This window comes from Canis lupus, chromosome 26 (genome assembly GCF_048164855.1).
Source record: "Canis lupus baileyi chromosome 26, mCanLup2.hap1, whole genome shotgun sequence".
In the NCBI taxonomy this organism is placed as follows: Eukaryota; Metazoa; Chordata; class Mammalia; order Carnivora; family Canidae; genus Canis; species Canis lupus.
Window position 1 is genome coordinate 10,928,323 of NC_132863.1, and position 21,962 is coordinate 10,950,284.

Sequence of the window (21,962 nt, forward strand, 5' to 3'; positions counted from 1 at the left end):
TATAAATACAACACTGTCAGAATATTAAGAATATATATGCTTGTGTTTCAGGGGTACAGATATTTGTCAGGAATCAATGTTCTACAAAATTGTGAAGTTGCCCTAAATCATTACAAGAAGGTGGCAGATTATAGTGAGTAATTCACATAATTTATTTTAAGATAAATAGACTTTTTGAGCAATTAGAAGAATAAATCAATGCAGTTGTTGTATTTATGAAAGTATGAAATGACCATGCTTTTAATATTTGTTACAATATTCTAACACAATGTAGAGTTTTCTGATTTCTTAATAGTTAATTTTCAAAAGCTTTAAATGGATGTACTCATCTTTTATTTTTTTTTTAATTTTTATTTATTTATGATAGTCACAGAGAGAGAGAGAGAGAGAGAGGCAGAGACACAGGCAGAGGGAGAAGCAGGCTCCATGCACTGGGAGCCCTATGTGGGATTCGATCCCGGGTCTCCAGGATCGCGCCCTAGGCCGAAGGCAGGTGCCAAACCGCTGCGCCACCTAGGGATCCCTCATCTTTTATTTTTGTTAGAATATGTACCTATGTTCTTGTGCTGTGCTATCCTTCAATTGAAAATTTGAATGTAGCATCAATAAATATTAAACAGGGGACACCTGGGTGGCTCAGCAGTTGAGTGCCTGCCTTTGGCCCAGGCCATGATCCTGGAGTCTCAGGATTGAGTCCCACCTCGGGCTCCCTGCATGGACCCTGCTCCTCTCTCTGCCTGTATTCCTGCCTCTCTCTCTGTGTCCCTCATTAATAAATAAATAAAATATTTAATAAACAAACAAATAAATAAATAAATAAATATTAAACAGCTTTTCTCATTCTTACATTTGGAATATGGGATGGCTTGTTAAAAATTCCTGAAGAAATGGACTTGAGATACATACACTATCAATCTCTATCACTGCACTTGAGAACAATTCAAGTAATCATTATTCTATTACCCTATCCTTTGTCTACAAAAAAATAGAGCAGGAGATTAATGTATGTTTCTAGAATCTATTTTCAAAGTTGTGTATAACATTTCATCTTGCACATCACTGAACCAGACTCATGATAGATTTTTTAAATAAAAATCTTCTAAGAAGTAAATAGGGTAAGGTTCATATGGTTAATTTCTGTAATCAGAATAATATCTAAATACACATCTTTGGCATTATTAGGATCTGAGAAAGAAAAGAGGAAAATAACTGTTTCTTACTGTTAGATGCTATATATATAACAAGATCATTTCATATGCTTAATGAAATTGGAATTACTACATATAAACTCTGTTAGATTTATTCAAACAATTTATCTTTATATTTATTTTCAGACTATTCATAGGAAGTAATTTAGGAGCAGTTATTATTCCTATTTGTAGTTTCAATCTTGGAAAAAGCCAGTGGTAAAAGGGGTCCTTTTGCTTGCTCCTAACATCTGTCTTCTTTTCTTGAGCCTGCTTGGCCAAGCTCTTCAGTAGCATCTGATATATGTTGATACAATTTTTGTAAGGACGGCAAAAAATAATGAGGTTTCTTGTACTTTTCTCAGAACGATATAAATAAAAATCAGTACATTTATATCTCCTAAGGGTAGATCTCCTTTTCTGTTAGTAGACCAGATCTCTAAGAATTTAAGAATAGGCCTAACAGTGTTTTCTCTAAATTGACTATTATCTCTTGCAAGTTTATGTATTCTAGCTATTCTCCAGTTTGTTTCTGTTCACAGTTGCTGACAAATTGGAAAAAAGTGAAGGTATTCCTGTGGAAAAAGTGAGACTAACTGAGAGACCTGAAAATCTGAGTTCTAACAGTGAGATTTTGGATTGGGACATATATCAATACTACAAATTTTTGGCAGAAAGAGGAGATGTTCAGATACAAGTAATGTATACAGACAGATCTGGATTTTTAGAACATGTAAATTACAAGGGGTTTGGTTTACTGAGTTCTAAAAGAGCTAACAATGCTCCATCCTGAGAAGTTAGAAACACCCCATCTTCTTTTCTTGTTCCCTGCTACTTGCAGTTTCAATAGCCTATGTGAAAGCCAGTTGTCATAGTAATGGCAAATTTTTCCTTTACATTTACTTCTAAAAATTTTACTTAAAAAAAAAAAAAAAACCTAGATTTTAAGTATAGAAAAAACACTGGATGCAGTGTTGAATTTAGTATGAATGAACTCTTACCAGCATTCAGAAGTGTTATGTCTTTGAGAATGGGAAGGGGACAGCATTTGTGTGACCTTTGATAGCCAAGAGTAAAGGCTGCTAGGTTTATGTTTCCAGACGTTGCTATATACCAGCAGACCAGCTTCCTGCCACTGAGGAAGCCGGATGCCCAGCATCAGTCACCTACCCAATAAAAGATATGGCCTGGAATGTTTTTTTCTGCTTCATTTTTAGGCATACCAATTGCATCAAACTGAAATAGTATACTAAAATAAAATCACCAACTAAACATTTTCTTCACCCTTTTTATTTATTTATTTTTCAGGTAAGATATAATTGGCTTGTTTTCATTTAAATTAATGCTATTGCTAAAATAATTTTCAAAAATTGTCATTCCTAGGTATCTCTTGGACAATTGCATCTAATTGGAAGGAAAGGTCTGGATCAGGATTACTATGTAAGTCAATCTCAAGACTGTCATGTGGGATGGGAGGAGAGTGGTGAGGGAAAAAGGAAGGAGGGTGGCATGGAAAAGTTGCTGGGGAGAGCCCATTGCTACTTCCTTGGTCAGATCCGCTTATTAGCTTTTGAGGAAGAACAAAATTCACCAGAGGAAGCATTCCTACCTACCTCTAAGTACTAAGGAATAGAGGCTTCTGAAAGAGCATTTGGGGCCAGAGAGTTTCCATGCTCCCACCTCTTCTCACTGTAACTGGGGTTAGGTGAAGTAGATACCTTCACCTGCCAGCACTGGACACACCCATTCCCCAAAAGTCATCTGTGGAGAGTCCACCTGGGAGTTTCTTGGTAAGGGGTCTGAGTACCAGCCTCAAGCCACTTACAATATAATTAGAAATATTATTAAACATCTTTATAAATTTGCAAAGCTCCTTTCAATCATGTTGCTTAACCTTACTTTATCTCAATGAGGTTAGAAGATTAATTAACAACTCAAATTTATCGTGGAAGAAAAAGCAAATAAACTTGATCTACACAAGATCTCAATAAGATACCAGAGCCAGGGTACCAGAGCCACATCTAGATTCTAACTGTGGTTTCAAGGCCATAGATACCCTCAGATCTGAGGAAGTACCTGGCATTCTTTTTAAAAGATGGTTTTGCAGCCCTTGTCATTTTATAAAAGCCTTGTGCTCACTGTCTCCACGGAAAACAGACCCTATTCCAACATAGTCCCAATGGTTAAACAATAGAAATATCTACTTTATTAAGGTGGTTATATAAAAGAGTAATCTGTTGTTACTATTCATTTCACTTTATATTGTTTTTATGAGTATAACTTATGTTTTATATGAGGTACAGTATACGTTGGCCAAATGTCAAAGTTAATTTCATAAAATGTGATAAAATACATAGCAATTGAAATAAGCACGGGCATCTTAAGACAGCTCAATTGAAGATCTTCAGATTTTATTAATCCTCATTATAACCAAGGTTCTAGCTTCTTAGGTGGGAAGTTCTAGATACACAATATGACTCCAGTGTCAGATTTCAGCCTGCAGTGAGTTTTCAGGTTAAATAACAGATGCATAAACTGGGAAGAATTACCCATTTTCCATAAATGTGAAATTCTGTTGAGTGTGAAGCTACGCAAACCTCAGCTGTAGGTTTGAATACCCATCAATCTTTACAGGGTACATAAAAACCCTACAAAGCTAAATACTTCTGGGCAGCTCCAGCCACTGTGAATACCAGATATGAGGATGAATGCCTCTATATGAGGATGAAGTATAATCCCAGGGCTGGCAATGAAGGATTCTGGTACTGTAGTGGCAATAACCAGGCACTTGGATAACACCAAGGAGCCCAGTCGGCCTCTTCTATGGGTTCATTAACAGAGGTTTTTGTTTGTTTGTTTGTTTGTTTAAGATTTTATTTATTTATTCATGAGCGACACACAGAGAGAGAGAGAGGCAGAGACACAGGCAGAGGGAGAAGCAGGCTCCATGCAGGGAGCCTGACGTGGGACTCCATCTCGGGTCTCCAGGATCATGTCCTGGGCTGCAGGCGGCGCCAAACCGCTGCGCCACCGGGGCTGCCCTAACAGAGGTTTTATTATCTCTATTTTACAGATGAGGAGCTGAGACTAGAAGTGTAAAGTAAATTGTTTCAAGTATCACAGCTGGGTAATAATGTTAAGAATCAGAACTTGAGGGATCCCTGGGTGGCTCAGCTGTTTAGAGCCTGCCTTCCGCCCAGGGCCTGATCCTGGAGTTGAGGGATCAAGTCCCACATCAGGCTCCCTGCATGGAGCTTGCTTCTCCCTCTGCCTGTGTCTCTGCCTCTCTCTTTCTGCATCTCTCATGAATAAATAAGTAAAATCTTTTTTTTAAATTTTTATTTATTTATGATAGTCACATAGAGAGAGAGAGAGGCAGAGACATAGGCAGAGGGAGAAGCCGGCTCCATGCACCGGGAGCCCAACGTGGGATTCGATCCCGGGTCTCCAGGATCGTGCCCTGGGCGAAAGGCAGGCGCCAAACCGCTGCGCCACCCAGGGATCCCAGTAAAATCTTTAAAAAAAAAAAAAAAAAAAAAAAGAATCAGAATTTGAAATCTGGGCTTCAGCATTCAAAGCCTGTGCTCTTCCCATTAAACCATATTTCTTCTTTACCTGGGGGTGGCGGTGGTATACAACCTCTAAAATCTAGTTTCCTCATTTATAAAGCAAAAAGAAGGAATGATATGATTTGTCAGGTTTCTTTAGTTCAAACTTTCAAATGGTATGGTTGGGCCCCATACTTCCCATCCAAAAGTCTGGTTCAATTCCAGAAACATCAGCATGGTTCAGGCACATTCTGGCGGCAAGCATAGGCTTGTCCATTAGGTTTTCTCAACCTAATAAACCCAACCTACATGGAGGGCTCCAGTCAAGGTTTCAAACCTCAAGACTGGTTGGCTTATGTATCAGTTAGTTTAGGCTACATGATAAACCACTCCTCAACTTAGATGGTTTAAAACAACAACCACTTATTAAATTCCTGATTTTGGGTGGTCAGCAGTTTTGGCTGGGCTCAGCTGAGTAATTCTTCTGGTGTTAGACAGGCTCAACCAATCTTGACAAGGGTTGCTCATGCATCTGTAGAATACTGACCAGGGCTGCCTGGTTTATGATGACCTCATCTGTGACACCTAGGATGACTGGGTCTCTCCACAAGCTCCTTTCCTCCAGGCTACTGGGCTTAAACTTTTCACATGGTGAAAGAACACAAGCACAAAAGTCTCTTAAAGCCTGGGGTTGGAACTCACAAATCACTTCCACCATGTTCTTTTGGCCAAAGCAAATTACAAGGCCAGCCAACATGGAAGAGACAGGAAAAAAAGGACTTCTTCTAATAGGTACAACTGCAAAATGTTGTGGTCATTTTTGGAGTTTACCACAGCTTAGCTGCACCAGGCTCAACTTGGAGTGGCATGGGAGATGCAAAGTAGTGAGAGAAGTTAAAAAGGATAAACCTAATTTCTGAAAGAATGTTACTACAACTATTCCCATGGCTAGCCTCTTATCTTTCTGAGTCTTACCTCCTTAGAGAGAATTTTCTTGATCAAGTCTGTTCTTCCACCATTCATCCCATTATAGTGTTTATTTTCCTCTAGCCCATATATTCATCTTGACTTGTTTATTATTTGTCTCCCCACAATGGAATGTAAAGTCTTGTCTGTCTTGCGCATTACTATGTATCCTATACTCCAATAGTACTAGGTACATATTAGGGCTCAGTATTTATTGAATGAAGGAATGAATGAATAAATGAATGAATGATAGCATCCTAAGCATTATATGTTATAATGCATATAATGCATATAGGCATTATATGTTATATTTCAGGCCCTCAGCCTGAAAACCACCACTTGAGTCAGTATGCTAATGCTTCAGTCCATCAAAGAAAATTATTAGTGTAAGGTTCTCTATAATTGTAAGTAATGCCCAATTTACTGCCCACCAAATTAAATATTAAAATACCAGAAAATAATTAGTTTGCCTTTTTTTCCCCCTCCTCATTATTTGATTAAATTAATCTCTCTCATGAGTTGTCACTATAAGCAATATTTTCACCTCTCTCTCTCCTACTACCAAATTCCTAATTACTGAAAAATATTGTATATGCGATTCTTGATTACATTATCTTGAATTTCTACACATACCTTTTAATGTAATTTGCATTCCTAAATTTATACAGGCTCAGAATGAATTGAATTAGGAAAGCTGGGTATTTGGCTGCATATTATTAAAGTGGATATGGTATAATTAAACCTAGCAGAAGCATAATATCAGATATGTAAAGGCAATTGCTTTGTCTACCTTGCCACATTAAAAAGACAAGAATCTGAAATCCTGAAAAGGATGATTTACAGATTTTGAGACAAAAGAAGTATTCACAATTTTTTAAAAAAATAATACATTTTCTTGGCATTTCATTCTAGGGGAAATGCTACAAACTGCTTAAACTAGAGATTTTCTTGAACCAATGAAAAATCACACTCATTGTTTTAAGAAGATATGTATTTAAATAATAAAATTTCACTTAGCATAATGTATGGGACATACTATATTCATCCTATCTAAGATACCATCAATTATAAGGTACTTTATTTTATGTTCTATTGAGAAAGAAGAAAACACTGCCAATATAAATCACATGATGCCATTGGTAGTAAAAAGTGTCCTGATTAAAGTGTGAGGGGGGGGGGACATCTTAGAATCAGTAAAATATAATTGTAGGTGCTCAGTAAATATTTGAAGGAAGGATGGATGGTGCTTTAGTCTGTTTCAGGGGCTATAACAAAAATACTATAGTCTGGGTGGCTTATAAACAACCAAAATCTATTTCTCACATTTCCAGAGGCTAGAAGTTTGAGATCAAGGTGCCAGCATGGTTGAATAGGGCCCTCTTCTAGTTTATGGACCTCTCATTGTATCACTCTTATGTAAATAAGAGTGAGCTAGCTCTCTGGGGCCTTGTTTATAAAGGCACTAAGCCCATCCATGAAAGCTCTGTGCCAGTCACCTTCTAAAGGCCCTACTTCCTAATACCATCACCTTGGGTATTAGGTTTTCAACATATGAATTTTGAAGGGATGCAAATATACAGACCACAGCGGATGGATGGATGGATGGATGGATGGATGGATGGATGGACGGATGGATAGATGGATGGATAATTAACTCTTTGAGAGCAAAGACTCATCAAAGTAGCTTGCATGATACTTTCACATAGTGTTTAGTAAATGTTTATACAATTAAAGCAATAGCACTAAAGGTAGGTTAATTTAAAGACAAGTAAAAGAGAACTGAAATGCTGAATAAGCCATGAGAGTAGAAGGGTGTAGAAGGGGAAATTAGAGAAAGCTTCAATTCCTCTGGTCTTTATGGGATCATTATATTTAAAGATGGGGAAAACTCCAGGATTTTTATTTTCTTCTGATTCTTATTTGCTTATTCTCTTTTAACAATTCAAATATAGTTTCTCAGAGTAACTTTTTCCCTGAATTCTCCATTGCCAAATATTTTGAGAGCCAAATTCTGCAACTGAACTTGGAAAATTATTTCACAGAGTCACAGTATGAGAGCTATAAGGGACTATAAATCTTAAAATCTAGCTCCCCTGTTTTAGAGATTTATAAACTTATCCTTTCATTCACTCGCTCATGCATTTATTCCAGAAATATTTCCTACGTCCCTGATATACAGTAGACACTTTGCTATGTACAGGAGTTTCAACACTAGAGGAGACAGAAAGTTAAATAGACATGTAAATCAATGGATGCATGCCATGAGAGTTACCTACAGGTATATTTGGGTCTTGGCTCAGTAGAGGCATTCATAAGAAATACCTTCATTTTCTATATTAATGGGGTCTGATAAATGTGATTGGTAAATCATGCATTTGATCATACATTTGATTTGTTTACTGAGAGATGATTGATAAATCATACATTGCTACAATTTCCTCCTATCCAATTGACAGGTTATTCCAGACATTTGGACAGCATTTGTTGTTTCAAGATTCCCTTATGCTCATAAATTTCCAATGGCTTCAATTTTCTACCAAATAAAAAAGAAGTCTTGACCTAGTATTCGGGACTGTTATAATATGGCCCCATCATATTTTTGTAAATCTTAGCTTTTGGATATTCTACTTCAGCAATGACTATTTCCTAGACATACCTTAGGCATTTCTATCTCTGTTCCTTGCTCATGTTATTCCTCCAGACTATGATGCCCTGTTGCCCTGGAGAATCCTCTCCATCTTTTGTGAGACCTTTGTCATTTGAGTCCTCTTTCTTGACACCTTTCATGAAGGCAGAATACTAAGTGCATGGAAATTGAAATCAGGCTCCTTGTGGGACTCTAGTACCAGCTGCTTGACTTTGCTGTAGTACCACAGTGCAGGCTCAGATATTAATAGGACCTTCCTTACAGTGCTGGTGTGAAGATTAGAAAAGACAAAGCTTGTAAAACACATATGTACCATTCTGTTATTCCATACCTCTCTAATTCTTTCCAGTGTTCCTTTTTTCCCATCTATGACACATTTGCTTATATGCCTTTCTTCTCGGCAGTACTGGTAGAGAGCAAATGTAGGGATGGTGTTTTTTATTCATCTATGAACCACTTATAATACTTAACATATTATCATATATATGGCACTTTTCAAGTTGCTGAAAGATTAAAAGAAGAATAGAAGAGGTGGATAGATGAATGGGTATATAGTGTGTGAGGTTCAACATTGGTGCCATTTGTATTTAGTTACGTTCACAAGGCAGACTGACTTTAGTGACAAGAGGTGGCTCCCAAATAAAATGGCAATACTTCTGGAGCAAATGTGCATGTAAAAGAACTACTCACATTTCTTCCTTAAATCTTCTCTTGTCTTTATGAAGGAGCAGATCCTTGTACATCCACCTAGTCAAGGCTTTTTAAAGAGCAGAAGAGTTATATTCTAAAAAGACACTTGGGAAAGCATCTTCATTTCTCATTCCTGAGGCAGATTTCTTTTAATGCTTTGTGTAGTTTCTGAGGAGAACTTCTGGGAGGTCAAGATGAGGCCTAGGGAATGGGGCAACAAGGGCCAGGTCAGCCCTTATGTGTTCTAGACTGAACATTTCAATTATGTGATGACCTAAAAAGAATCAGAGGCTTGACTGGCCGCCTTCATTTTGATTTAGAAAGAATTGGCCTGAAGTTTACCTCCATGAAAAGACCCGGTCTCAGCAGACAGCCAGATGTGTCCTGTTTTACTCACTCTGCCTTATAAACATTAGGAAGCTACATATCCAATTCTACCAAATTGTACAAACTGTCTTTTAAAGTAAGTACATAGCGTTGACATCGAAGCATACTTTTTCAAAGTAATGAACTCCAATAATGTAGTTCCAATGCTGGGATTCATCTGTCCTCCACAAAGCCACATCCCATCATCCCTTTCCACATGTAAGAAATGAGTCTTCACATTTAAAAATCATTCATGTGAACCATGTATGGCTCCCATTCTTCAAGTTTATGGATGAAATAGCATTTGAAATAGTGCCCTAAGCAGTGTGGGTGCCTTATAGATATTTTTTGAATGCATGTTAAATGAAATAAAGTTTGGTTTGAAAAACTATTTTGTAGGATACATGTGTGAATGTCAATAATACTGTTCTTTTCTCTCCAGAAAGCATTATACTACTTCTTAAAGGCAGCAAAGGCTGGGAGTGCAAATGCCATGGCATTTATAGGAAAGGTATGCGCTTCATCTTGATAATTTTTTTTTCATTTCTTAAAAATCTTAAGAAAATAATGGTACCAGCTAATTGAACCCAGTATGTCATGACAGATGTCTTTCATGGAAGCAGCCAACCACAACATTCCACTACAGACTGAGGACAGCATTCTTGAGGTGATGGTTTGAGACAAAGGCCCATACAACAACAGCATTTATCTGGGCACCAAAAGCAGCCTTGAAAGTGTACCTGGCCCAAGGCTCCTGGACTGCGTGTAGTTCAGAGGCCCCTACCTCCACCACGACTCCCTATTCTGGCCCGTAACAAGAGATCTGGGCTAGTTGAACATCTAACTGGTATAACCCAATGAGGTGCCTCAATCCTACACCCTGGGAATGAGAACCAGCTCCAAGGGGACCAAAGCCCATCCTTGGCCCCCCTATCAAGGGATGACCCTTGGCGGCTGAGTAACTTTTGTGGACTGTTCCTCTAGAGAGGCACATTTTTTTTCTCTCCTTCAAAGACCACTCACTCCCCCAAGTGCTGTCCTTGGCTCCCTGTAGCCTATTTGCATTAGTCACCATGGGGACAAATGCTCCTCTTCCTGAAGTGCCAAATACGACTTTAGATGAAAGGCAACGTGAGAAAACAGAGACAGAGTCCATTTCTTTGCCCTCAGGCAAGGTTACTCCAGAATGTATGTAAGTAGATTATTTCCTTGGTTTTCCTTTTATTAAAATTGAGGTGATACTATAAAATTAATCATTTTAAAGCATGTGATTTGGTGGCATGTACTACATTCACAATGTTGTGCAATCATCACTTCTTTGTAGTTCTAAAACATATTTTAATCACCTGCAAATCCCTAGTTTTTTACATTCCCTTTTTGTTTGGTTTTGCAGATGTATTTAGAGGGGAATGCTGCAGCACCACAAAATAATGCTACTGCCTTCAAATACTTTTCCATGGCAGCCAATAAGGTACGTCTTCAGCCCATTTCTGTAAGCACAGAAAAACATTTGGCTTTTATTACATGCAGACTGATGCCAAAGAGTTCCAAAGCCCCGTACCCAGCTAGTGAGCCTGGGAGTTTTGCATCCTGGAGAAGAGGAATATCATTGCCATAAAATATGGTGTTGGGATAGAGGGAGACATATCTTGTCTTCTCGATAAATGAAAAGTGGCAGTGACATATGCTGCTCTAGCAGGAGGCCAGACAAAAGCTCAGCTTTCCTTCCCCCATGCAGTAGGTGAGGCCATCTAGCTCCTAGCTCGGGAAACAGGAAGTAAAAGACATGATGACTGCGGAAAGGAAAATTCAATGTCTGTGCTAAGCTCACGACAAAGACAAATAAGCAATGCTCAGTTTTTCCCAGTTCAATCTCACCCAAAGGCCAGAAACTCCCCTGACCCAGGAGGAAGATCATCAGCCAGGGGACTAGGACAAGACGATTGAGCATGGCTCTGCAGGCAGAAACCATGGTTTAAACATCAGCCCTGCAGCATTCTGCCAGTGTGACCCTGTGACACACTTAACCTGTCTGTGCCGCAATATCCCCACCTGTAAAATGGGAATATAGGTTTGCCATATATAGTTGTTGCCAGGATTTAATGTGTTAATATTTATGTGCCTCGTATTCCGAAGTACTTAAAGCAGTGCCTGGCTTACAGTAGACACAGTGTGTTGGCTATTAGGCTATTATCTTTTGCAGTCTGAGGCCAGTTAGGTGGTATGAACTTCAAAGCATATTCAAGGCAGAATTGATTGGATCTGTGAGAGGATATAAAAATGGAATAATATCTCCCCTGCCATTAAAATTTTTACCTTGACTCCTGGGCTCTGTCTGATGAAACTCAGTAGACCTCTCTGAATCCCATTAGTGCATTAAGAACATCAGCCTGCAACACCCATCAGCCTAATGTTGGGGAATGGCTCTGGTAAACTTTCTAACCCTGCAAAGTAGGAAGCATGTGTTGTCTTACAACCCTTATACTGCAACACTGAGAGTAAAGATTTGCTCAAATTGGGGAATATTTTCAACTGCTCTCAGTTTTTAAAAGCCCACACGCTGCTTTAGGAGCCTATTTATAAATGACTAGCACCTCCGAGCTGCTGCTATTGTGGTGTAAATTACTAAGAAGGCTGGTACTCCACTCCTCTCCCTTGTAATTTATATGAAATTTTTGCTCAGCAGGATAGTTATCTGGAGTACCATTAGGTTAGGAATGACAAGGGAAAGCAGATTGAAAAAGAGGTGGGGTAATGTAATAGAGGAAGGTCTGGCAAGTAACGCTGATTTGTCAGCCCAAAGGAATAATGCCAAAAATTGGGTGTGTAAATTAACCCAGCTCCCAAGCTATTCAGGGTGTGTAACCAGCAGGGATCTGAGCTACTTGTGTTCTAAACCTAAGCAACCTTCCTTTACAGAGAAAATCTGAAATTATATTTAGGGTAATTATTCTGAATGGCATCAGGTGGACATGACCATATATCCCTTTATCACCACCTGGATTGTTTATTAGATTTTTCACTTGGGGTCACTACCAAAGTAAAGAGTTTCTGTCTTCCACTCTGCATATCCATTCTCTTCTTTTACTACTTAAAACAAATATATATATATATATATATATTTGTATGTATATGTATGTATATATATACACACATACAGATATAGGTATGTACACATATCTTTTTAAATGTGTTTTTAAGTTAGATCAGTACCAGTATGCAAATCTACAGCCTTTTTGACTTCTTTTATCTTATTTACTCAGAAACATGAGCAGTTATCCTGTTGGGTCCATATTGGACCATATTCTGGTTTTCTCTTTCACACTCCTGAACGTATCAGGCCCATCTTTATCTCTACACTTTTGTCATTTTGCCTACCTTCCCCCAACCCCTCATTCTGAATCCTAGTCATCTCCAGAGGAGAGGTCAATCCTCTCTCCTTCCACAAAGCAACCTCTACCCACCTTGGTTCATATCATTTTCCCCTCTTATGCACTTGCCTTACATTCACCCTCTGTAATGCTGCAACTGTACTGCTTCTACATTGTGCCTTCTCTCCTACTATCTGAAGATCATGTCTCCTCAACTAGAGGAGGATAAGTGGCCTTAGTACATAGTAAAGGTTCATTAATATGTGTTAAATAAATGACCATCTGCTCTCTAGGTCCATGTCAATTAACCTAAGCAAGAGCACTAAGCCCTAACATGGAAGTTATATGTGGAGAGATTGCCTATATCTATGTTTTGTTTGGCGCAGAAAGTGTTTCAAAAATTAGGAAGTTTCACATGGTGACAGATGGTAGCTACACTTGTGGTGAACATAGCATAATGTATAGAGAGTTGTCAAATCACTATCCTATATACCTGAAATTAATGTAACATCCTGTATCAACTATACTGCAGTAATAAAAATTAGAAAATGTCATATAAAAGTCTAGACATCCAGCTTTTCTTGGAAAATGGGAAGAGCCGACCATTCCATGTGATAAGTTGCCTGGAACAGAGAGGAGTGGAGGTGCTGCTGCTGCCTTTAGATGGGGCAGGAACTTGCTCATTTGTCAGTCTCTTTTACTCTAATTACCAGGGTTAATGTACTTCTTACATTACCTGAATGTCCCCTGAAGGTAAATCCGAGCTGGCTACGCCTGATGTGAAAGTTATGAATAAGTCCTCTGGTCCTTAAATAGTTGGTGAGTCAAAAGCTAGAAACTTTACCCTCTTTTCTCCCTTCCTCTTTCTCTCTTTTCATTTTCTTACCCTTCCCTTTTTCTCAATGTCTGAGTGAGGATAGTTAGAAGACAGACTCACCAGACTTTAGTACATCCATCACACTAGGCCTTACTACCCCCAGAGCAGACCATCCCAAGAGTCCTAGGACCACAGGTAGATAAAATCAGGGTACAATCAGGAAGAAGAGAGCAGTTGTATACAATCTGTTTTAAATACAGTTCTTAAAATAACTGGTTCTTTGATATGCACAAGCTCAAACTTTGGAGTTTTGAAATTATTTTTCAATTATGCCTCCTTTAGTTATGTGCTATTCTTGTATCACTGAAGGGTACTCTGGCTGCATTCACAATAACTACATTTAAGTAGTACTAAGAAATCTGGAGAGTTTTCTATCAAAACTTGAGTTCCTGAGGAAATACTATAAACCTGTAAAACAAACCTACAGGTCTGCTGAATGACAGTTAAGTGGCCAAATGTGCCTCCTTACTTAGTCACTAAAGGGTGAAATGCATGATGGGAGACAAAAAGAAAAGTGAGGTTTTTGGTTGGGGAAGTCACTTTTAAGGTTCACTCTTTATCCACGATTGATATGCTAAATATCAGTAAATTTGAACATGTGCTAAATTCCAAAATGTGCTAAAAACTCCCTTCCCTAGACTCTTTAGAATACTAATCAGAAAAATAAATGGTAATTAATTTAGCATCAAGTGGAAAAGAAGACACTGATGATGTTATAAGCAGTCAAATTTGAGTACAGAAACATATTCCAACAATGCTTTACCATCCATAAAGGCTAGATTGACATTTGCAGAATCTCTAAAATGCTTTTTGGCTACTAATGTCAACCTCCTTTGACCAAAGCAGGTAAGACATTCTGGATAGACTTATCCCTTCTGGAGAATTCTACACATCCTTCAAGACCAAGCTCAAAGGTCATCATTTGACAACTCAATCCCCTCAGTCCCTAGCCTGATCCAGGCAGTTGAGTGTTCCTCTTCTAGGTGTCCACAACATTCCTGATCTAATTCTACTTAACCACATTTGATGTGGCTATATTAAGAGGTGATACCTAGCCTGAGGCAGGGATCATTGTTCATTCATCTTTGAACTTTCACCTCCTACCTCAGTCCAACACCTATTGAGTTACACACAAAGCAAGCACTAAATAAATAAATGCTGAATGAAAGAATGGAGAAAGGATTTGACTTTTCTTTCCCTCTTTTCTAGTCAAAGGGGTTATGAATGTATGAAAGGGAAAACTAGACAGAAACAGAATAATTTACCAACTGTGCCTGATTAACCTGCCTTGATTAATCCCTTATTGGGTGCATTTTAAATATATAGAATGATTTTATCATAATTTTCCTTATCATGAATTCTTTTGGGACTTTATCTGTACTTTTTTTTTTTCTTTTGTACTTTTAAAACTGTTCCAGGGCAATGCAATTGGTCTTCATGGGCTCGGTCTTCTTTATTTTTATGGGAAAGGAGTTCCTGTGGTAAGTTAAATAATTTCATTATCTTTTCAACATATTCTAGCAATTTATAGGGTAAAATTCATGATCGTTGACTAATTTAAAGGAATTAGTCTCTAATACCTGGTTTGCCAGACTATTATACTTGATTATAGAAAATAAATTAATCCAGTGGAATATTTGCTAAAGAGACATAGAATAAATTTGTGACAAGAATAACAACCCTAATTATATCTTAGAATGATAGATGCTAAGTAACCTTAGAAATCATATAACCCCTGAGGATTTTCTCTGATAAATTTATCTTCTAAGTGTAACCTCTTAACCTCTTAGTGTAACCTTTTAAGTGACCTTCCCCCATTATCTAACAAAACCTACTGTCAGTGTAAGAAAAGACATAATTTACAGTGAAAATGAGAGAATTATTTCCTAATAGAATCTAATATAATAGTGAAATAAAATGTATAATACTTCTGATACTATTTTAATTAGCCTAAGTCACATAAGGCATTATCTATACTCTTTTCTTTTTTAAGTGGAAGGCAATTGTTACCATGGAGTTATACATACACCTTTGAGTAATAGAGTGTAATTATCTTGCAGAATTATGCTGAGGCACTTAAATACTTTCAGAAAGCTGCAGAGAAAGGATGGCCCAACGCACAATTTCAGTTAGGCTTCATGTACTACTGTAAGTGCTGCAAATATGGCTGTTGTACCAAGAATGACAAATGCATTATTAAGTCTACTCCTTTCTTAACAAAAGTTAAATTGTTGGAGTGATTGTTTAGATAGAATATTGAGGCAGCAATCTGAGGAGGAATTTGAAGACTTAAGGAAAGAACTCCAGTTGAGGGAGGAGGCAAAGAGGTACAGTCAGGAAGGTCACATTTGAAAAGGTCGAGTTTGAGGTGCCTTGTGATATCCAATGGGCATACCCAAAAGCAGGTATGAAACTCACAAGAAAGTTCAGACTTGAAAAGAAAGGTTTGAGAGGCATCAACATACAGGAGTTAGTCAAAAGTAGCTGAGACTGCAAAAAGAAAAGAGAGAGAGCATGAAAGGAATGGTGGACCATGGTCAGAAATCTGGTAGTTCTCAGTGCTGTATTGAAAAGATGGGCAGAGAAAGAGTAGTCACGAAAAGACTGAAAAGGCATGGTCAGAGAAATAGGTGGGAAAAGTGATCTTAAGGAAGCACAGGAGAGAACTGTCAAGGAACAGTAAGTGCAATGTGAAGCTTGCTTCTTCAAAACAAAAACAAAACAGGGACATCTGGTGGTTCATTTGGTTACTAAGCAGCTGCCCCTGGCTCAGGTCATGATCCCAGGGTCCTGAAATTGAGCCCTGCATCTGGCTCCCTGCTCAGTGGGGGGCCTGCTTCTCGTTCTACCTCTGCCTTTCCCCCTGCTTGTGCTCTCTGTCAAATAAATAAATAAAACTTTAAAACAAAAAACAAAAAAATAAGAAAGGGGTGAGAATCCATGGGACTTGTCAATATAGAGAAGTTTATGTGGTCATTAGACTGGTTGGAGTAGAAGCCAGATACAATGGATTGAGGTATGACTAGAAGGTGAGAAAGTAGACGAGTAAATTCTTATAAATTCTATTGTTGGAAATTGTGTGCCTTTAAATGGAAGAAGGGAGATGGAACAGTGGCATGAAGAGATCAAGGACCAAGAACCAATAGGGAGTTCTTTTCAAGATGATAGAGACCTGGGTATAATATTTGGCAAAAAAAGAGCCAGCCAATGGAGATGGTTAATGTGTCTTGGGAGTGATGAGATAGTTGATGAAAAGGTTGTAGAAAAGGTTGGGTGGCATTAGGATCTGATTGCACCCAGGTAGGTGGAGGCCTCCTTAGTCTTGTTAAAGAGCAGGGATTTCTCATTCTCAGAGACTGGGGAGATGGAGGAAAGAATGGTGTAGATGTAAATCTGCAGTGAGTGAGAGACAAGAGAGAAAAGACAACATAAGAATTTTGGTATGCACTAGGAGGTACAAAGTTGCCGTCTGAGAGCAAAGATAGGTCTCAGAAAGCCATGAAAGTTTGTCATACTCTGTGGGGATTGAGAGAGCGGGAGTGCCCAAGATGAGTACCAAGAGATCTGAACATATCTGAGTCCCCACTAAGTCCTTCCTTTCAGAGGTAGAGCTAGGGCAGCAGCAGATTGCATCATCAGCTGGCATTTTTCACAGTAGCCCAGGGGGACAGCCTGTTTTGTACTGTCTTGGGTGGTTGCCAAAGATGGCCTTGTTCTTCTAGTTCATTACAAGTCCCAGGCCCAGGATCTATCAGATTCCTCAAGCTTCTAGAATATGGGTAATAGTAATGGCTAATGTTTATTAAGTCTTCGTGTAATTACTCATTTAGACCTCTCAATATGTCTAGGGAGTATCCTACAGTTTATAGATGAGCTAACTGAGCCATATTGAAATCCAGCAGCTTGCCCAAGATCACACAGTTAGTGGAGCTGGCATTCAAACCCAAATGATTTGCCTCCAGAGCCTTAGCAGCACTGCTTCTAAAGGCTATGAAATGTTGAGAGCTGGAAGACAATTTAAGGACCATCTACTGAAAGCCTCTCTTTTTATAAATGAAGGACCTAAAGTTGCCCAGCTCACAAAGGAGTAACAAGAGAGCCAGGAAAAGAATCCCAGCTGCTGCGAGTGTGCTGATTTTCCACCCTAGCCCCAAATGCCTCTCCTTGCTCCAAACATGAGTCGAATCTTGAGTGGGGCCTCCTGGAGCTAGGATTTGCCTGTTCCAAACTCTGTAATTATGGCTGGGAGGAGCTTCACTGGTCTCCCGCTGTGGAAGGACAAGGATGGTGAGCCACATCCTGGTATTGTCCCTGGTCCTCAGAGACCACCTCTTGGTCGCGTTTTCATTAACCTTAAGTATGCCGTATTGAGGAGATACTTTCATGAGACTATAGAGTCTGTCTTCTTCAGGTTTCTGAATGGGTCAAGAACATAAATTTCCATGTTCTTACTTACAATCAAACTTCACTTTTTTTCCCCTCTAAATAGTGGATCTATATAACGGCTTGACTTCTGGTTGGCTTTTCTCATCCTATTTAAAGTAGTAGGTGGGACACCTGGGTGGCTCAGTGGTTGAACATCTGCCTTCGGCTGGGAGGTAATCCTGGAGTCCCCCATCGAGTCCCCCATCGGGCTCACTGCAGGAAGCCTGTTTCTCCCTCTGCCTATGCCTGTGCCTCTGTGTGTGTGTGTCTCTCATGTATAAATAAATAAAATCTTTAAAAATAAAAAGAATTTTAAAAATAAAATAGGCATCACTGTGACCATTATACCCATAGAGTATAACGTAAAAAATAAAATGAACCAAGGGGTGGCTCAAAATAATTTTAATTTTCAGCTGGCTCTGGAGTATGGAAGGATTATAAACTTGCCTTCAAATATTTTTACTTGGCATCTCAGAGTGGGCAGCCCCTTGCCATTTATTATCTGGCCGAGATGTACGCGACAGGAACAGGAGTGTTAAGATCATGCAGAACTGCTGTGGAGGTAAGTAACAGGAGGTTTTTAAAGAATTATTCACTTATCACAGAGAGGAGGTGATACTGTCCTAAGTTGTTAGTGTCTTCGATTTTATAGATATCACCTCTCCCCGTTGAGAGTGTGAACACTAACATTTGCCAGGGCAAAAAAGCTGTACCATAATTCAGGCTGGGAAAGGGAATAAGGGAATGATCCCTCCTCTCGTGCATCTGGCTTTCATCAGGTTCAGAGCTCACTTCAGAAGTTCATTAAGGAGCTCTGCCTCCACCTTCAGTCAAATGGCCAGGGCAGTTTGGCCCTTCTAAGTAGGGTTGGGAGTTGTGACTTGGGAAATGAATGGCTCGGTTTATCCCAGAAAATGTAGCCCACTTCTTCCCAGAAAAGAAGGTCCTTAGGTTTTTGATGATTTGGATGACAGCTGAGAAAGTGAGTTCTTTCAGCCCAAGCCAGTGATGTACTTTTCAAAAGGAAGCTTTTAGGACTTTAATGACCTTCATTGATTTATTAAACACTTTCGCTGCACCAATATAAATATCTCCATATTGCAATCTGGCCCCTCTGAAACTCATTTCAAAAGCTGCCAGCTAATAATCTATCTTTAGATTTGCTCCTTTGCCAACTTCCTCATGAATTATGTATGGCTAACCTCTTTTGGTTACATAAGGGCTATTCAGCTATGTTGACATCTGTCCCCACATTGCTCTGCACACCACCCTCGTGTTATGTCATCTACACCCTCAGGCACTGTCTTCCCTTCATTCTCTACTTTCCACAGCAGCTGTGGCCCTTATAACTCACCCTTGCAGAGTAGCAGTGCCCCGAAAAGATCCTTAAAAAAAAAAAAAAAAAAAAAAAGGAAGTTGATACATTCGTTCTTGTCCTGCCAAATGGCCCCTAAGTCGGGAGAGTTTATTACGTAAATTTAAAATGATCCTCAGGAAGTTTCAGCTCAAGACCAAAAAAATATACACTTTGTAATCTTTGTGCCTATGGAAAGTATTATCTCTTTACCCTATATAATTTTTAAAAGCCATGCTTTAGATCTAAAATCCTTGCCTGACCAACCAGCAGAAGCTGGTGATTAACTTCATTTATCACTTATCGTTTACCTGGGATGAAGTATATTGGCTAACTAGTCTACTTGATTTCTTCTTCCATGTACAGCTTTATAAAGGAGTCTGTGAACTAGGCCACTGGGCTGAGAAATTCCTGACAGCATACTTTGCCTATAAGGATGGTGATATAGATTCTTCTCTTGTTCAGTATGCACTACTTGCAGAAATGGGGTATGAAGTAGCTCAAAGCAATTCAGCATTCATTTTGGAATCTAGTAAGATAAGTTAAAATTCTCTGCAATTCCCCAATCATACATATGCATAAATGACTTTACTACATGGGTATTTTAAGCCTTCCTAATGAAATGTCTCCTTTTTTTAGAAAAGGCTAAAATTCTTGAAAAGGAGAAGATGTATCCAATGGCACTTCTCCTATGGAATCGAGCTGCCATTCAAGGTATAGAACCTCGGTAAAGATGAGCGCATGCCTGGTCCCTGTCCACTATTAGTCATTAATTTGCTCCAACTGAGTTCTTGGGCATAGAAGCAGAAAGCTTCAGGGTATTAATTAGGTGGTATTTCCAAGTCTACCAATCTTAGCCAGTCTTTGGCAAGGGGTCATTTCCAGGAATTTCTTCTCTTTGTTATCCTTAAGTTCCTTAGTTTGGTAAACCATAGGAATTTCCCATGGCTCTGTCTCCATGTCCAGAGCAGTTGTTTGAAACATGACAGTTTTACTCAGTTACTCATTTGCTGACTTTTTCCTGAACTTATCAGAAAACTGACCTATGTCTCAATGAATGTATAGGCAAAATTATTCACGATCTAAGACTCATTTGATTTCTCTCTTACAATACCATGTAGATGATCACTACAAACTTCAGATCTTTATTATCACTATTAACGTGTTAGCATCAGAAAACAAAACAGAACAAAACCCTGAGTCAAATATCAAGATCCTCTCCATGTCCCTGGGCTTCTCCTGCCCTGTGTACAGAGTTCACATTTGATGGGGAAGGTGCACTTGCACCTGTGGGAAAGCATTGATAGCTGGCATTATTAAAAGCAAACAAATGCAGCAAAGCTCTCACTATCAGGATTTGGATATGTGAGGAACTCTTGCGCATTAAAAGAGCAATTTTGCTTCTGATTCCATTTCTTAAAATTGTCTCGTGGTAAGGTTGATTCTTCTCTTTTCTATAAGAAGTAAATGAGATAAAAAATAATTCCCAAGTGACACTAATAGGAAGCTGATGGGAAAAAAATCACAGGGGTGCCTTCGAAGATCCAGCTGAGCCGGTAACATAGCAGCAAGCCATCCACGCAATTTTAGCGAGAAATTCCCTAAAGAAGACAAGTATGTGTTTCCCAAAATGCAGTAAAGACCCTGTTTGGCATAGAGAAACAACACCAATCTCTCAGCTATGGCAAATCAGCTCAATTGCAGCAAATACAGGCTTATTCTAAGCCAGGAAATTGCACCAAGGAAAAGAGACATTGAATGCGAGAGGACATTAATATTAAATAGAATTCACCAATATAAAAAAAAATCTCAGACCGCTAAAAATAATTCTGTGTCACAAGAGAGGTCAGGCACGAGTGTCCCTGGAGATGGGGCTGCTGAATGTCTCACTTGAGGTTGGAAAATGTAATGATGAATGTTTCTAATCACTGGTGAGGAAGAGTGGTGACCCCTCAGGATTTAGTCACTATGCTATGACTGTGAAATTCCAGGGGGGAGTCCCTCCCACTGTCAGGTGACCCCCTGAGAGCCTGTCAGGGTCACCACATGCTCCCAGTCAGCTCCCCAATTAGGGTGGAGCTGACTCCTCTGGAAAACCTACTAGTTAATTGTCTTCCTTCTTAGGGACTTCAGAGACCCTGCTTACTGCTTTTAAAGCTTGAAAATGCACAGAAGTCCTGTCCTTTTGTAGTTATGGCCCAGAAAGAATCTTCAGGTCAATGGAGAGCAACTTCCAGCAAAATTAGAAATGGAGTGGGTTTCTCGTTACGGCTCTAAGGGACTTGGGATGCGTTGGTGGCTCAGCGGTTGAGCATCTGCCTTTAGCTCAGGGCATGATCCTGGGGTCCTGGATCGAGTCCCACATCAGTTTCCTTGCAGGGATCCTGCTTTTCCCTCTGCTGTGTCTCTGCCTCTCTCTCTCTATGTCTCTCATGAATAAATAAACATTTAAAAAATCTTTTTTAAGAAAAAGGTTCTAAGGGACTTTGCCTCTTCAGGTCCCTGCAGACGCCTCTCTTGCATGGTATTTC

General features: G+C 39.2%; 1 protein-coding gene across 18 annotated transcripts in view; it reads left to right on the top strand.

Annotated features, from left to right (window-relative positions):
* The window catches only part of SEL1L2 (SEL1L2 adaptor subunit of SYVN1 ubiquitin ligase), a 138,344-nt gene that overhangs the window by 105,598 nt on the left and 10,784 nt on the right, over window positions 1-21,962 (top strand). For 17 of the 18 annotated variants that reach the window (XR_012018208.1, XR_012018207.1, XR_012018206.1 and 14 more), the window contains 10 exons: window positions 52-133; window positions 1,730-1,884; window positions 2,571-2,627; window positions 9,847-9,915; window positions 10,798-10,875; window positions 15,071-15,133; window positions 15,713-15,800; window positions 18,491-18,639; window positions 19,798-19,963; window positions 20,071-20,145. Coding sequence is in view for 14 of the 18 variants with exons in the window: in XM_072800024.1 (XP_072656125.1) it covers window positions 52-133; window positions 1,730-1,884; window positions 2,571-2,627; window positions 9,847-9,915; window positions 10,798-10,875; window positions 15,071-15,133; window positions 15,713-15,800; window positions 18,491-18,639; window positions 19,798-19,963; window positions 20,071-20,145 (982 nt within the window). In the remaining 4 variants the exon portion in view is untranslated. Of the gene's footprint in view, window positions 1-51; window positions 134-1,729; window positions 1,885-2,570; window positions 2,628-9,846; window positions 9,916-10,797; window positions 10,876-15,070; window positions 15,134-15,712; window positions 15,801-18,490; window positions 18,640-19,797; window positions 19,964-20,070; window positions 20,146-21,555; window positions 21,836-21,962 lie in introns of those variants that run through there. The other variant, XM_072800033.1, reaches the window with a different exon arrangement.